Source organism: Lonchura striata, chromosome 2, assembly GCF_050655825.1.
Source record: "Lonchura striata isolate lonStrDom1 chromosome 2, ASM5065582v1, whole genome shotgun sequence".
NCBI classification, from domain to species: domain Eukaryota; kingdom Metazoa; phylum Chordata; class Aves; order Passeriformes; family Estrildidae; genus Lonchura; species Lonchura striata.
Genome location: NC_140704.1, coordinates 45,845,397 through 45,860,359, shown reverse-complemented (window position 1 = coordinate 45,860,359; position 14,963 = coordinate 45,845,397). Strand labels below are relative to the sequence as shown.

Genomic DNA, 14,963 nt, shown 5'->3' with positions numbered 1-14,963 from the left:
ACTACATGTCTTATGCTGCTGGCTCCTGACTTTCACTTCACCCTAAATTTAGCTTATCTCACACCTGAAAAGATTCAGACAATTAAAATTCTTTGGTATTTCAACCTTCCTTTCTTCACTTGTTTTTACAAGATATCTTATTCACCTTTTTGACAGGAAGTTTGAGCCCTCAGCTTTTACGTACTCCTCATCCCTCACATGTCTGTCTAATCTGTTTAGCTGTGGGACCTACAGTATGACCTCGAGGTCATTTCGGCACCAATTTCAAAATATTTCAAGCTTAGTCACTAGTGCCTTTGTGCTAAAATAAACACACTTTGCTTAGCAGCTCATAATAGGCATACCATCAGGCTGGACTCCCAGGATGCCAGTGCTTTTGTCCACTGTTTTCTCAAATGATCTCTCCTTTTGAAGACCATGCAGAGAGAGTTTAACCAGGGACTTGAAATGTCCCTGGCAAGGAGGATCCTGAGAGATGCATAATTTCCTTGCTGGGGATTTGGACTTAACTTTCTCTTTTGAAGTTGCTTTTCCATTATTTTTTAAAAACAGTGGGGTCACAAACCCATGTTCAAAGACAAGAGATAGCTCATAAATGCATATAATGGAACAGGGTCCTGTCTGGATCCCAGGGCTCTATGGAGATACACAACCAGGATTGCTGCATTGATGGGGAGGCAGTGTGCAGACTTCACTTATCCCATATCTAAGCACCATGGAACTCCCTGTGGTATCTCCACAGCAGATGGGCAATAATCACTGCTGACTGGCAGCTTCTCCTGTGTCCCTTCCACACTGACAGCCTCTGCTATTACAAAAACCAGTGCTTTTTCAAATACCACAACTGTAAAATAAATTTGGATATGTGATTACTGATGGTACGTTACATTCAGTCAGCACGTGTGTTTTGGGAGCCCTCTGTGGATACCCTGCTGACAGGCAGTAGGGTGTCCTACCATGTGCAGGAGACAAGGTCAGGCATCAGACCTGACTAAGCTCTGCTTAGCTTCTGACATCTGTCCCATTTCTTTTGGGCACTCTTAAAGCTGGATGCAGCACTGAGGCTGACACACAAGCTTCAATATTTCCAACCTGCTTTAGAACTGAGCCTGCATGAAAGGGTAACACTTCAGTGCCTGTACATCCTCCAAATCAGACAAATGGCAGATATCCCAGGACACATCAAAGTCTTACTGAAAGCATGGGCAGGAGGATAGGATATCTCCGAGAAGAAACTATGCTACAACATAGGAACTCCATTACCACGTAAGATGTTCAACTCACCTACACCAGCTGTATGGTAAAACATACCCTCTGTGCTCTCACCATACATTTGAGGCACTAGGAAAACAACCAAACAACCCAAGCAAAAAACCCTCAAAACTCTCAGGAAATGATCTGATGACTGAAAGCCAAAAACATGCACACATAAGAAAGGTCAGCTGCCTCTAATGGCAACACAACCACAGGTGAGGGCAGAAACGGATCCCCAGACAGAAACACTGCAAAATCACCGCACACCACACAACTGAGCAGCACCTCTCCTCTGCCATCAGACAAAACACTGCAAGAAGATATTGAGTTCTTCATTTTAGGGAAAACCCCTACAAGCATCAAAATTCAGAGGTAAAACACAGTCATCCTGGGACAAAGCAGTGCTTTTGATCCAGATAGTCCCTGCTCAGTGACTTATTTTCACCCCTGTGCTCAGCCACTCTGCATCACTCTGGAGACAGTACCCTACTCCCCAAAATGTGCCAAAACCCAGTGGCTGTCAAGAGCTGGCCTCCCACCTTGTCACCCAGTGACTCATCGAAACACACAGAGCCTCAAAGGAGGAAGGAGGGGGAGGCAATCTCTGTGACCTTGATTAATTAACTGTATGTTGAAACGACATGAGAGAGTAATTTTTAAGTTTCTCTGGTTATGGAAAGGGCCTCATTGCTTACTGAGACACTACTCAGAAAATCAGTATCATTAAAACGTTGCAAGAAACACACTAAAATCTTTACAGCACAAATTAATCCTATGCCTGTTCTTTACAGAAAACAGTACTTTGAAGATGATATTATAAAACAGAAAGACTAGAAGGACTGCAAATTTATTCCATTAGAGATTTAAACCTTTTTTTTTTCTCCTCACATTGTCCTAATGACTTCAGACTTTGAGCCAGCACTAAAACACATGCAATTGCCTGAAACCACTATTACACTGATAAATCGCTGACTGCCTCCATCCCCTCATGGAGCTGAACATCTGCACCTTTCCATCAAGGATATCTACTGAGGACACCTGATCCATGCCAAAGACCCTTCAACTCAGGCCTCAGATCACTACTGCCCTGAAATCTGGCCAGGAGAGGAACAAGTACTGTCACCTTATAGTAAAAGCTGTCCTGGCTTTTCTCATCTATAGCAAGCACTTCTTGTGACAAACAACAGGATTTTTCACCAGTGAGCTGAGACTGAAGACAAAGAGTCAGCAAGAACATAACAGCCATTTAGACTGAAGCAGAAAAATGTACTGGTGAATTGCCTGTGCCCTAAATCCCAAGCATACCTGAATATTTTCTGACATGATTTTTGCTAAAAAATTATATTGTTTACTATGCAGACTCTGGCATGATCATTTTACTCAAGGGATGCTGAGGATGGATTATTGGCAATGCTTTGCACTCTTCACTCTGAAGATTTGCACATTTTGCTAGTGATTTGATTGGTGTGGTGGGTTTTTATCCAATTATAGGCACTAAGTTCTGCCTTCACTAGAAGAGATGGCAGTTTCTGCATCTGAAGATAACCATACACATAAATGTGGCTGTGGAGAAATACACTTAGTAGGGCTGACTATCCTGCTGTTTGGGATTAAGTCACATGGGCAGAAAAAGATTACTTTCTGCTTCTAAAGTTATTTAACAGTGCCAATAAAAATCACAGTCTTCTTTTTCTAGGAGTTACATACCAACACAGAACATGTTTATTCAACATAATTAGCCCAAAGATACCAAGAGCTGCATTGCTCTAAGTTGCAATGCACTGCAGCAAGACTAATTAGCCCAAGCTTGCAGAAAACACTGCTTTGATAACTTAGCTACCTAGTTCAGTAAATGACTCTTGATACCTTTAAAGAAAACTATGTTGTGAAATATTAAATATAATATATATATGCCCAGAGGGAGGCAAGAGGCAGCCAGCTTGTGTGATTTCAAAGTCTGTCACTGAACAGCAGCCCGTTAACTCCTACACTGACATCAGCATTAATCTGAGATTGCAAAAATAGAAAAGAATAATAAAGTAATGCAGTGATGTTGACATGTCAAAGATCAAATCCTGTAATCTAGCAAACATGCAAGGTTTCCGACTCTTTGCAGTAACGAGTCAAAATCTGGTCCTCACTTTGGCCCTCTGTGAGAACTTTGGCTTTGCTTTGGGGTCTTATGTGGTGGTGAAATTTTTTTTCTAATCTGTGTTTCTAAAGAAAAACTCTGCAGGCTTTAGCTGTTTGGTCTTAAGGCAGTTTATTGCTAATTATTTAATAGATTATGTTTTTGGACTGCGGCTATTTGATCAGTGGTTTGGGTAGAGGCACATATACACCTTGACATCTTTTTTATCTGCTGTCTTCTTCGTTTCTTCTTTTGCCTAGGGCTGTTGCTATCTTTTATAAGATATATTATGTATAATATGTTTATAATTATTCTCTAATACTTACTACTTATGTTGCTAAGTGTTTTTTTACTCTAAACTAATCTGTGAGTGCTAAAATCACCAAGAACATGGAGGTAAGGAAAAAGAAAGAGGAAGAACAGGATTAGCCTACTTTCCTCTATCTTAGAACTTTTGACCCTTATGTACAAAGTGAAAACTCCCCTGTATATGTGTTAAAACCCCCCTGTACAATACTAAAAAAATTTCCCCTCTACTTTGTAACTACTTATACTATACTATCTAACCTTTTGTGATTGCTTGTTTTACCTCTAAAGTTGGTAATTTATTTTATAGCTCAAACTCAAAATCACAGCTGTTTCTTAGCTGTCTGCTAGGGTCTAGAATGCCTCTGACTAAGGCCTGGAACCTCTAAAAATGTCTGAGAGACATTTTGAGTTCCCACAGCCCTTGTGTTGTAGTTCAACATCAAACACTCCTTCAAATCACCTTGCAATCAGTTCTTTCTTTCTGACTTCCTTCCTCGCCTACTGATTTCTTTCCCAGCCATCTCCTACATTTCCCTTGCACTTTTTTAGCTTTCAGATTTCCTCTTGAGGACCAAGTGGCTCAAGTGCAAGACTCTTATGCTCTAAACTACACTTCTAGAAGGGCAAAAAGGTCTGTTTTCCAGGCAACCTGTGGCATTGGAGATAAGCCTAGTTGAATCCAAGAGAAAACACTAAAACTTAACATAGAAGGTTAGAGTGATACAGTCCAGCTAAAAGTATATAATTTATAAGGTCGGTTTACTACCTAAATTGAAAATACAAACATCTGGAGACACACACATCTTTTTATACCTCAGAGCTATAGATTAGCGATTTAATTTAAATGTTTAATATGCAACAAACCATTTGATAGCTACAACTTTTTGTCCAACAAGCTGCAAAAAAATCCTCAAACCCCAAGGCGGAAACAGACACCTTGAGATTGCAGGAAACGGCTCAAGGCGTTTGGAGCCTTTTTTTTTTTTTTTTTTTTAACCTACTTTAGTGGCCCTCCTGTAAAACAAATATCATTTATTACTAATCCTGTAGAAAGAGCCTGAGTTTTTTTCCTCTCTCTCTGCAAAAGACTGCCTTGTTTGTGACTCTGCCCTGTAACAAACAAGAAGATAAACGAGACATTTATGCCAAAGTAATAATTCTAAATCTGTTGTTTTGACCTCTAAGCCAAATTTTCTGCATTACATGCCATTGGCTCAGATAAGACAGTACATTTTTTTTCCTGCCAAGTGAACCCTGTAGTGTATGCATAGCCCTGTTCAACAAACTGCTCTATCATTTATCTCTGAACATATGCGTGTTGGGAAGCAGAGGATGAAGGAAATTTTACACTATATGGGGGGTATCACCCCCCCACATAACCCCTTGCTTTTTAGACCCTCTTGATTTTCTGTGTCAGGGAAACCAATGCGCATTTGGACACAAATCCAACTAGGAGCAAAATTAGAAATCTTTGCTCAAATGAAAACAGTGGACAGCGATTATAAATATCTGGAAGACGATATGCTTTACCTTAATAGGTAATTTTGTATGTTTTATTTATTGGAGTGGGGGATATTAAGTGTTCCACCAAAGAAGAAATTTTAGGATTAAAACCAGGAGCAACCTTGACTTCTCAAAGTCAAGTTTGTACTGGATGGTGTCCAAGATGAACTCCACTTGACCTTAAAAGCACTACTTACTTTTCAACTAGAAACCAGAGTTTCCACATAGGCTGCTCAAGATGTGCTTGGCAGCTAGAAAAACAACACCAAATAAGTATTTATTTTTCTTGCAGACAAAAATGGCCTCATTGCATTTACTGCAGTGACACGGGTGACAGAAAGCCTGCAGAGGGGCATGTGTCATGTTGTGACACCACAGAGTGTGTGCCCTTTATCCCCCCAGCGACTGATGGTCTGTGGGGCTGGGAGATTACTTTGGGCTTCGAAAGGCATGATTCTCCTCCCTGAGTAGGTTTCCTCCCTGACTGCAGGGCAGGACGTCCTGTACCTCCCCAAGCAGCCGCAGTGCAGAGGTTTGATGAAGCAGAAAGTCAGCCCAGCACAGGTCAGGCCACAAAGCTCCGGAGCAAGGGTCTGGTGCACCAAGGCCCCGCAGACCGCAGGGGCAGCGCAGGAAACCGCCCCCTGCACGGAAGGGCTTCTTGCAAACCTTGCTGCTTGTAGAGGTCTGTGCACAGGAGGGAAAACATCCACTACTCTGAGGCCTCCCTCTGGCACCACTCTTTTTGGAATGCTGGGAATCCCATGCCACCATACATCTTTCCCTCCATCCATCCATGCCATCCTGTCAGCTGCCACTGCTTACAGTTTCCATTTTAGTATGGCCACTGCCACAATGGGGAGGACTTTATCTTTCATGACTACTCTCCTAAATATAACAAGCTGAATTAGGTATTTGCTCGTGACCTACATTCCCCTTTTTTATTTTGTTTTGAAATACAGTCTTTTGTACTGAGGGAAATATCATTATTGCTCCCACACCCCTTTCTTTTTACCCTCCTCCCATCATTTCATTAGCCTTGGTTTTCAATTTTACTTTCAGTTTGAAACCCTTTGCCCCAGCATATCTACTCAGCACACTCACTCCTCAGTTACAGCCTGGCTAAGAGTGAAAATGGGCTTTACTTTGTTAAACTTGGCTTCTTTCCATCTTTCTAAATCTCATCTGACATCCACACCTTTTCATCTTGCACTGGAAATGTCTGGAAAGGGTTGACTTTTAGAATAAGGAGCAAATAGCTATTATTTCAGCCCTCACCAACCCACCTCATTAGAAATGGGATTAAGTTAATTTTTAACCAAACACAGACAAACAAACAGGTGTAACCACGGATACCTCTGCACCCACAACTACTTTTCTAGTGCTGGTCTCAAAATAAAGATTGTAAAACTCGTTTTAAAAGGAGGACCAAAAGTGTTTCTTTCTAAAGCACCAGTTGCATGGTAGTAATTTTAAAAATTTAAGACAGCTCAAACCTGCTGCTGGGTTATTTTTAACAGGAGCTTTGGGTACAAGGGCAGTTCAGAGACTGCCTGGCCCTAGAGAGCAAGAGGTAACTGAAGCAAAGCCTTGGCTGCAGCCAGGAATCTTCTCCATGGGAGGATATTAATTAATTTCAAATTAATTTATAAGAAAGGGCAGAAAAGTGAGCAGCTGACTTCTGAGCCTCTAGGAAACTGCCACTACATGAAAAAAAAAACACTCTCTCTTTTCAGTTTTCCTGTTTACAGTCAGATGATGGTGAAATGCTCTACTAAAAACATAGGTGAGGCAGAGCAGCTGGTGTAGGACAGATGGGAAATGGGCATAGTTCAAGGCTCAGCTATTATTGAAAAGCATACACATCTTTCTATATTTACTCCAACTTTACAGCTCCAAATAAAACACATGCAGTCCTGATGAGTTTATAACCCTAAATACAACTCAGGAGGAAAAACCCTCAGTCTTATCTGGGAAAACTGAACTCATATATACAAAAGCAGCAGAAGATTATTATTTTTTCTGCCACCACACATAGAGCTACACTTCTAAAAATACACTACTACTGCTGGAGTTAAACACAACAAAAAACCACTGTCTTACAAACACAGCCATGGTTTAAATTCAAGTGGCCAGTTCTTTCATCACAGAGCTCCTTGAAAAGCTGCTGAGGAGGACCCATATATTGCTGTACACCCCCGCAAACTCCAGATGTGGGTCTGACAAAGTGACCCACAGGGTGCTCAGCAGGGCCAGCTGAACTCTTAACTCTGCTTCTTGGGTAGATTTCATAGGGCACATCATCACTGTGCCCAGCCTGATACCTTTGCACAGTAACCAGTTCCCTCCCTGCAAAAAACAGAAACCAAGCTGGCAGAGACATGCCCCTTAACTCAGGGCATGGTTGCATTTCTCTGGAGAAAGATCAAGCAAGATCTGTAACCTGGGACATTCATGCACTTACATGCTTTAACTGGAGGCATTTCAGAGGTACAAAATTATTTTAGCAAATAAAAGATAATGCACGCAGCGCAAACACTGCCACTGGATTTACCCTGCAGCAGCTCCATCTGAAAAGTAAAGTCTGGAGAGACAAAAAACATGCCAGCTAAGGCATATTCACTGCCACTTTGAAAAAATACTCTCGTAAGAAAATGTGGTTATAACTGAGAGACAGAGGAATGAAAACAACCATCCCCCATACCAGAAGGCAGAAGCCTGGCACAATCCAAAATATCATTTCTACATGCCTTGCAACAATCCCTTCAAAAACAAACAGCAACCACCACCACCAAGTCATACAGCTGCAGTGGACTCTGGCTGGGAGATAGTTTAATAACTGCTTTCTTTTCTTCCCCCTTTACACCATAAAAATGTCAAGCCTGAAGAGTTTGCTGGCACCAGCATCAGGCCGGGCTAGGGATACTCACTGCAGGCTCCACAGGTGAAGCAGCTGTCATGGTAGAGGTTGCCCATGGCTTGGCAAGCTTGGTTTGCTCCATACACGCCCTTGCTGCACTTCACGCAGGTACCTGGGAGAGAGGAGAGAGGTCACAAGTGGGACCCGATGGGGTGGCTGGAGACACTGGCTGGGTGACAACACATGTAGCTCATCATGGTGGCTGAACAGCTTAGCACAATGTGGCTCAATGAAGCCACAAGATATGACATCACCGTCACCTGCTCTGAGAGATGCTGTTAACAGTGGCCATGACAGTCATCAAACCTCCACAGTGAAAGACTTTTGCAAAAAAATAAACTGCACAAGAACTGTCCAGGTATAGTGACATCTCCTGCCTTCTCCCATCCTTCCTGACAACCTTTATATACATCTAAACCTGCTTAAGGACCCTCACAAAAGCAGTGAGTATCAGTAAGTGGTGCTCAGAGCTCTTCACAGACAATAGTTTCTGGTACTTATTGTGTAAGATAAGCTTGTTGGTCACAACTACATGAGGAAAACACAGCTCTTCACTTACCTCCTTTAAATCATCCATTTCAGACCCCACTTGTGCCTGCTGAAGGTCCTAATGATTCCCAAACAAAACAGAACTAGACTACATGACACCTACCACTCTTAAGGAAATGGGACATCAAGCCAGTTTTACTTACTTCAGGCATTACCCTGTGATTGTAACAGGTTGTTTTTAAAGCAGCACCACCCTTTATCTACCTCTGAGAAATCTGAATCTCTGTTTAAGCAAATAGATTAATAAGGGGCAGTGTGAAGGAAAAACTGATTATGTGTTTCTGTCTCTGGTCTGTAGTGACTCTGTTGTGACTTCACCTTTCACCACTATCCAGCCCTATTAATCCTGGCTCTTAAAATCCCTGGTCAAGGGACTGTGAGTCACACCTCACTCCTACTGGCCCAGGAGGAGGAACAGCATTATCTTGCTGAAGATCCTTAGTTATGCTAAGGATGGTAAACAAAATTTCACTTCTTTTGGAGCACTGCAAGCTCCAAAGTAATTGAAAAAGTCTGGAGAAAGTTATGAAGAAGTTCATTGTGCTTACAACAGCACTGAAAAGTAACTCAACCCTGGCAGCAACAGGCTTGCACTGCCAGAGTGAGTAACAATTCCTTCCTGCAGCCAATAGCCATGGTGGTCAGTTTTCACACTACAGGGCTAAAACCACTCAGGAGTCCTTTGCAGGAGCACACACATGGCTGCTAAAAAGCAGACAGTTGATTTTCCCAGGTTTTTGCAGAGCAGATCTGGTGCTCTCTGCTACAGTTGCATGTGTGCATTCAACCAGCACATTGAATGCTGTCCTAGTGCTGTGCCAAGCCCCACTGCACTCAGAGACAGAGTCCACACTGACACGAACCTGGAGAGAAGGCTGCAAAGAATAATTAGTTACTTGTTTTGTCCAAATCCTACACCAACTGAAATGCTCACTTGGCTGTGGGCCCACCCCAGCACTCAGACTGGCACCAAGTGAGCAAAACTTTCTGGTTCTTTTTGAACTGAGCAGGTTTATCTCATTTATTGAAAGAAACATTTTAAGAAAGATAAACTGTACAGGCATTAGAAAAAGGATTAAAAAAGAAAACGTCAAGGCAAAGATAAGAAAAAATTGGCTTTTCAAATGGATGTGCTCTCCCAGGAATGCGCACATTCAGCGGCAGCCTGAATTTCTGTGCAATGATCTGACACAAGAGCTAGCAACTCAGAACTCCCTCTTGAATACAGCAATGCGGAGCAGAAAGTTTCAGGAGCAGAAAACCTGCCAATTTTCCACGACACCCACCAGGCTTTCCACAGAGCCAACGTATTTATTGCACTGCAAGTGCTGCATTTTCCCCTTCTCTGTGCCAATGAGTGGCTGCTCCAGAAAATATCACCAGTATGCTTGTTTCCTGCTTTCCACAAAGCAGCTGGGTGACACCGACTGCGGATGAGCAGCAAGAAGAAGCAGGAGGCAGAAGGCACAGCAGCTGAATGTGGGCACAGCGCCTGATAAAGATGCTGGCAGGCAAAAGCCACTATTAAGTTGGCTAAGGCAAACCCCGTGGAGGGCAGAAATTGCCTCTGCCATCTCCTGTCTATCCCATTACGCTCCAGAGAACAGGCATTGCATTGCTCCTCTGGCTTCCCAAAAGGACAGGTCCTGCAGGAATTGTCAAGGTTTTCACATCTGTAACAAAACCTTCCTCCACCACCTGTCCCTCAATCTTCCCAACCACCCTTCTACGTTCCTTTCAGTCCATCCTCCATTTCACCTCTGATTAACCCTTTCACCCACTTCTTTCAATATTTAGGCCCCTAAAAATGGAAAATAAAGTCATGGAATGAAAGGGCTTTTAAAATAAATTGACAATGTTTTCTGTAAAAACTGTAATGTACTCAACTATGTAATAGCCAGACATGCTATAAATACTCATACATATCCTGTGCCAAGGTTGACAATTGAAAGATGGCATTATGGCACATCTGAATCTAGTTTATGTTCTTACATGTATCTGCTAAATCTTACTTGAAAGCCTATTAAACCTCAGTAGTGAAATTACTCTCTACATAAGTCTTTGCTCTTTCCAGATACAATATTCTGAAGTATTTTAACCAACATACTTGAGCTTTCCTCTCTAACACTCAGCACACCTGGCCTGAAAAAAAAGGGGGTGGGGTGGGGAAGAGATTTTTATTGATTTTTCCTTTCCATTTCTACTATCCCCATTCACTCCCTGCTGTCACAGTGATCCCGATCTTCTGGCTTAGGCTAAGCAGGGAAAAAGCAAGGGAAAACCTGCTGCCAATGGCAACCAGTCGCTGAGCTCGGCAGCACGCGTGCAAAGCCAGCTGACGGAAGCCAGCGCAACTGGGGCCACCTCCAACCCCATCCTGCTACAAAACGGGCTCTGCGCCCTGCTCCACACCAGCTCCGACGGCTATTTCCCGAAACAGTGCTGACTGTGCTTGCTGCTGGTGTTAAAATGTCAGCAGCATCACTCCAGCCCCACATGCCACTGACACTAGTCAGCAGTTCTGGGTTATTTTCTTGGCATTGAGTGGCTTTTAGTAAAAACTTCTGTCCTCAGTATGAAGCAGAGGGATCCTGAGTAGCCACAGTTCAGCAAGATCGCCGATTCCTGCGCTGGGTAACTTTGCAGCTTGTAACAAGTGTTTATGCAAGCATCAATCCCAGCAGACATCCCCTCTGAAATGACGGTTTTTAACCTTAGACAACATTATTCAGAAGAAAAAACAGGTTTCTCTTTTACCACCAAGATAACAAACCCAAACCACCACACACGCAGAGCACCACTAAATTCATGCCTGAGCGCGCAGGCAGAATGGCAGCCAGATTTGAGAAAGGAAAGGGGTGGAAATTGCTGATTTCGGTTCAATTTCTGCCGGCAGGGCAGCTCCCTGGACAACAAAGAAATCTCTGTTCCCTTTTGCATCATGCAGCAAGCAACCACCCGCACTGCAGCTGAGAGTTTGAACAAAGGGACCTTTGGAACAGAGCTGGGACCAAAAACATGCCCTGTAAGCCACTTCCCGGCACTTGCCACACTCCATCTCAGCACTGCAGACCAGGAGGGCTGTCACCAGCAACAGCCTCGGCTCACATGATCCAAGAGGTTGGACACAAACCTCAAGGGCTGTGGGAAATGAAAGCAAACCTGTTGCTCAAATGTCAGTTCCACCCTCAAAATTCAACAAGTGCATTTCCATTTACCACCAGACTTGAAGCCCCTGAAGACATTTTTTCCTCCAAGTGTTGCTATTTCACACTCACCAGAAGGAGTTTAGTTACTTACTGTATCCCACTCACTAAAAATTCAACACAAACCATGCTGAAGAGCAGCATTTTCTGGGACTAAGTTTTATTTCCACATTTCAGACAGACCAAGACCACAGTTATTCCAACAGCATCCCTCTTTTCAGCAGCACCTCCCTTCTCAGCAACACACAGCACAGCCAAGCTTTCCTACACGTGCTCCTGGTTGGGCTTACTAACATCGTCACTTCATTTTGAACTATCAAATGTGACAGTGCTTCAGTGGTGAGATTTCTTTGCCATGCCAATTCGGTCCCAGGTCAGAGGAATGCAGGGGCAGGGTGATTCCAGTGGTGTGGGTCTGCTTATCTGGCTAATCCAGAAACAGCAAGTCTGTCCTACTCCTTGCACATACTCTGTGCAAGCCACCTTTCCACGGTCAGACTGACTCTTCTCCATCAGACATAACTGGTTTTTGCCCCCTCTTTACAGAAGGCAGGATTTATGCTGAAGATCACCCAGCTGAACGTAGAAGAACCACTCCACCAGAGACTTTACACCTCTAGTAACATCATTCACACCTGTCTATATATACACACAATAAATCCTGATGCCTCTTGGCAGAAGTTGTACCTTCACAAGGGTCCTCCCGATCAGAATTCTGCTTGACACTCACCCTGACAGGGAGGACCCTGTGCAGGTACAGCTGCTGTTGTCTCCAACCCACCCAGGAGAACCAAGCCCTCCACTTGCACACACGTGTTTCAAAGACTGCTGAGAAAAGCCTTCATCCTGCCATACACGGTGTGATGCTCAGTTGTCTTGGTTTTACTTTAGAATTTCTCTGGAACTTGAACCCACCCACCTTCCCATGGCTCACCTTAACCAAGTAATTCCTACATCAAACTCTAAACTACACACATTGCATGTCTTGCTATGCTGATTATCTACTACTGAGCTGTAGTAGCTGAGCAAGTAACTCTTGATGGAGAGGTGATTTCAAGGAGATCTGGAGGCCTGGGTAAGACTGAGTGCCTGGAAAACCCAGCAGATTGGTTCTATTCATCACAGAGTGACTGGGTTTTCTGTACAAAGATGGACAGGTACCCCCTGACCAGAGAACCACAAAGCTGGTAAACACAAGTTTTCTGTTCCCTTTATCATGCCACTTTCTTGACCCCTGACCTTGTTGCAGACCTTCATGTACACACTGCTAGTGAAGGACGAAAATGCCATCAAACTCATGTCAGTGACATTTTAAGTACCTTATAGTGGCGTCAGAGATTATGATAATTCCCGTGCCACATGAATGAGGCTCCTTATTTCTTTCAATCCCACATCTACTGTATCCTGGCTGAAAGACTGATTACTCCTCTGCTTCAACTCTGCTTTCTCTGCTTTTTATTTCCTTTCAGTAGATTTTTCCTTAGCTTGCAAACACAGCTGAGCTCCCAAGAGGAAGGGAGGAGAAGCACATACTCCTGCAATCTTGAAGAGCCATATTCCAAGCCAATACTTATTTGCTTGGTTTCTTGCAGTGAGATAAGCTTTGCAATCTGTACACACCCACTACTCCAAGTGCCATGATTCTTCTAGCTTTCCTTCTTCCACCAGGACCTGTCTCACCCTCTCACCTTCCTCACTGCTGCAGGCAGGTGTCTCAGCTTTGATACTCTCCCAGGAGAAGGTAGTAAAGGATGCCTCTGCTTATTCACAGTGGAAATGGCATTGCCGTCATCACCCACAGACTAAACAGACTCAGAGAAACTTTCATTTTAATCAGAAATTCTCCGCTTGACAGCCCTGAGATTACCTTTGCTGCACACAGAGTGTCCTGGTGCCCCACCATCAGCAGGATTCAGTGAAGTTCCCAGGTGTGTACAGCCTCAAAGTTAAATGAATTGTGGTTCCAGCAGTGGTGAAACACTAACTTCACTGTGCACTACGCTTCCAAAGAGCACTGCTGGCCTTTGAGCTGCTCACCCATTCAAAGGTGCTGGGCTCCCAGGTCTCCACAGGGCTCAGCAACTCAGCTATTGCTCTGTTTATGCCAAGGGGAAAAAAAATCTGCAGACTGTGCTAGGAGATATTCTCTGCCTGACTGCTGGGAAGCATCCTAGCTTTCCACTGCAAAACAAGATGTCCAGGGCCCTCCTAAATCACCCACAGCTTATCAGCTCTGCTGTAAATAACAAGGAAGCCAAAATACAACAGCTAACAAATATTTATAACACAAAGACCAGTCATAAGGATGGTTTTATAAAAAGCTCTTGGTAAGGGTGTAGATAATCCTCACGAGGAGATTTCCATCTAGCTGTATGAAAAAAGCACTGTTAAAAACATGATGCTACATGTTACACCTTTAGAAGCACCCATCTGTGCCTGCAGATCAAGGCACTGCATGCTAAAACAAGTAGTCAAACCTCTCTGCAGACCCCAGTACACTTCAGCCACTTCAGCCAGGCCCCTCCTCTATCAAGTCACTCCCAGGCAGTGCAGGCAGATGCTCAGTTTGGTTCTGCATTCTGTCTCACCTGAAAACTCCTCAGGCACCTTCAGTCTTTGGAATGGCGTCTCTTCACTTAACCCTCAACATTTGGTGGTGCTACCAAGGGATTTGCAACTCCCCTGATCACTCCTGTTTAATCTTCTGCCACAAAGAGGAGATGAAGGATGATGCATCCAAAGGAACGCCATGGGAAATGAGTAGGATTTGGGCACTTCACTCCTGAATGTTCTCTGGAAATAATACACCAAAACCTAAATACATCTTAAGCTGACTTCCAGCGACACCTCCCAGGGACATGAGTACCCTTCTCTGCTGCATGGGAACTAGCGTCTCTAGGGAGCAACTTCAGTTTTTCCTTCCCCAAGCAAAAGACCAGAGTGATACCTGAGACTCCCTATGTCTCCTTGACAGCCCATAAAGATCAAATCAGCACTTCAAAAGCCCTCTTGGAGAACCAAAATTCCTCCAGAGACATGTGGAGCCCATGCAGATCACATATAGGTCACTACTTACAAAAAACCAAAAGGT

General features: G+C 43.6%; 1 protein-coding gene across 3 annotated transcripts in view; it reads right to left on the bottom strand.

Annotated features, from left to right (window-relative positions):
• Positions 1 to 14,963, bottom strand: part of LIMD1 (LIM domain containing 1) — a 33,339-nt gene that overhangs the window by 14,381 nt on the left and 3,995 nt on the right. For 2 of the 3 annotated variants that reach the window (XR_014952203.1, XM_021547915.4), the window contains exon 2: positions 8,128 to 8,229. The exons of the other annotated variant lie outside the window; for it this stretch is intronic. Coding sequence is in view for 1 of the 2 variants with exons in the window: in XM_021547915.4 (XP_021403590.4) it covers positions 8,128 to 8,229 (102 nt within the window). In the remaining variant the exon portion in view is untranslated. The remainder of the gene's footprint in view (positions 1 to 8,127; positions 8,230 to 14,963) is intronic. 3 annotated transcript variants of the gene reach the window in all.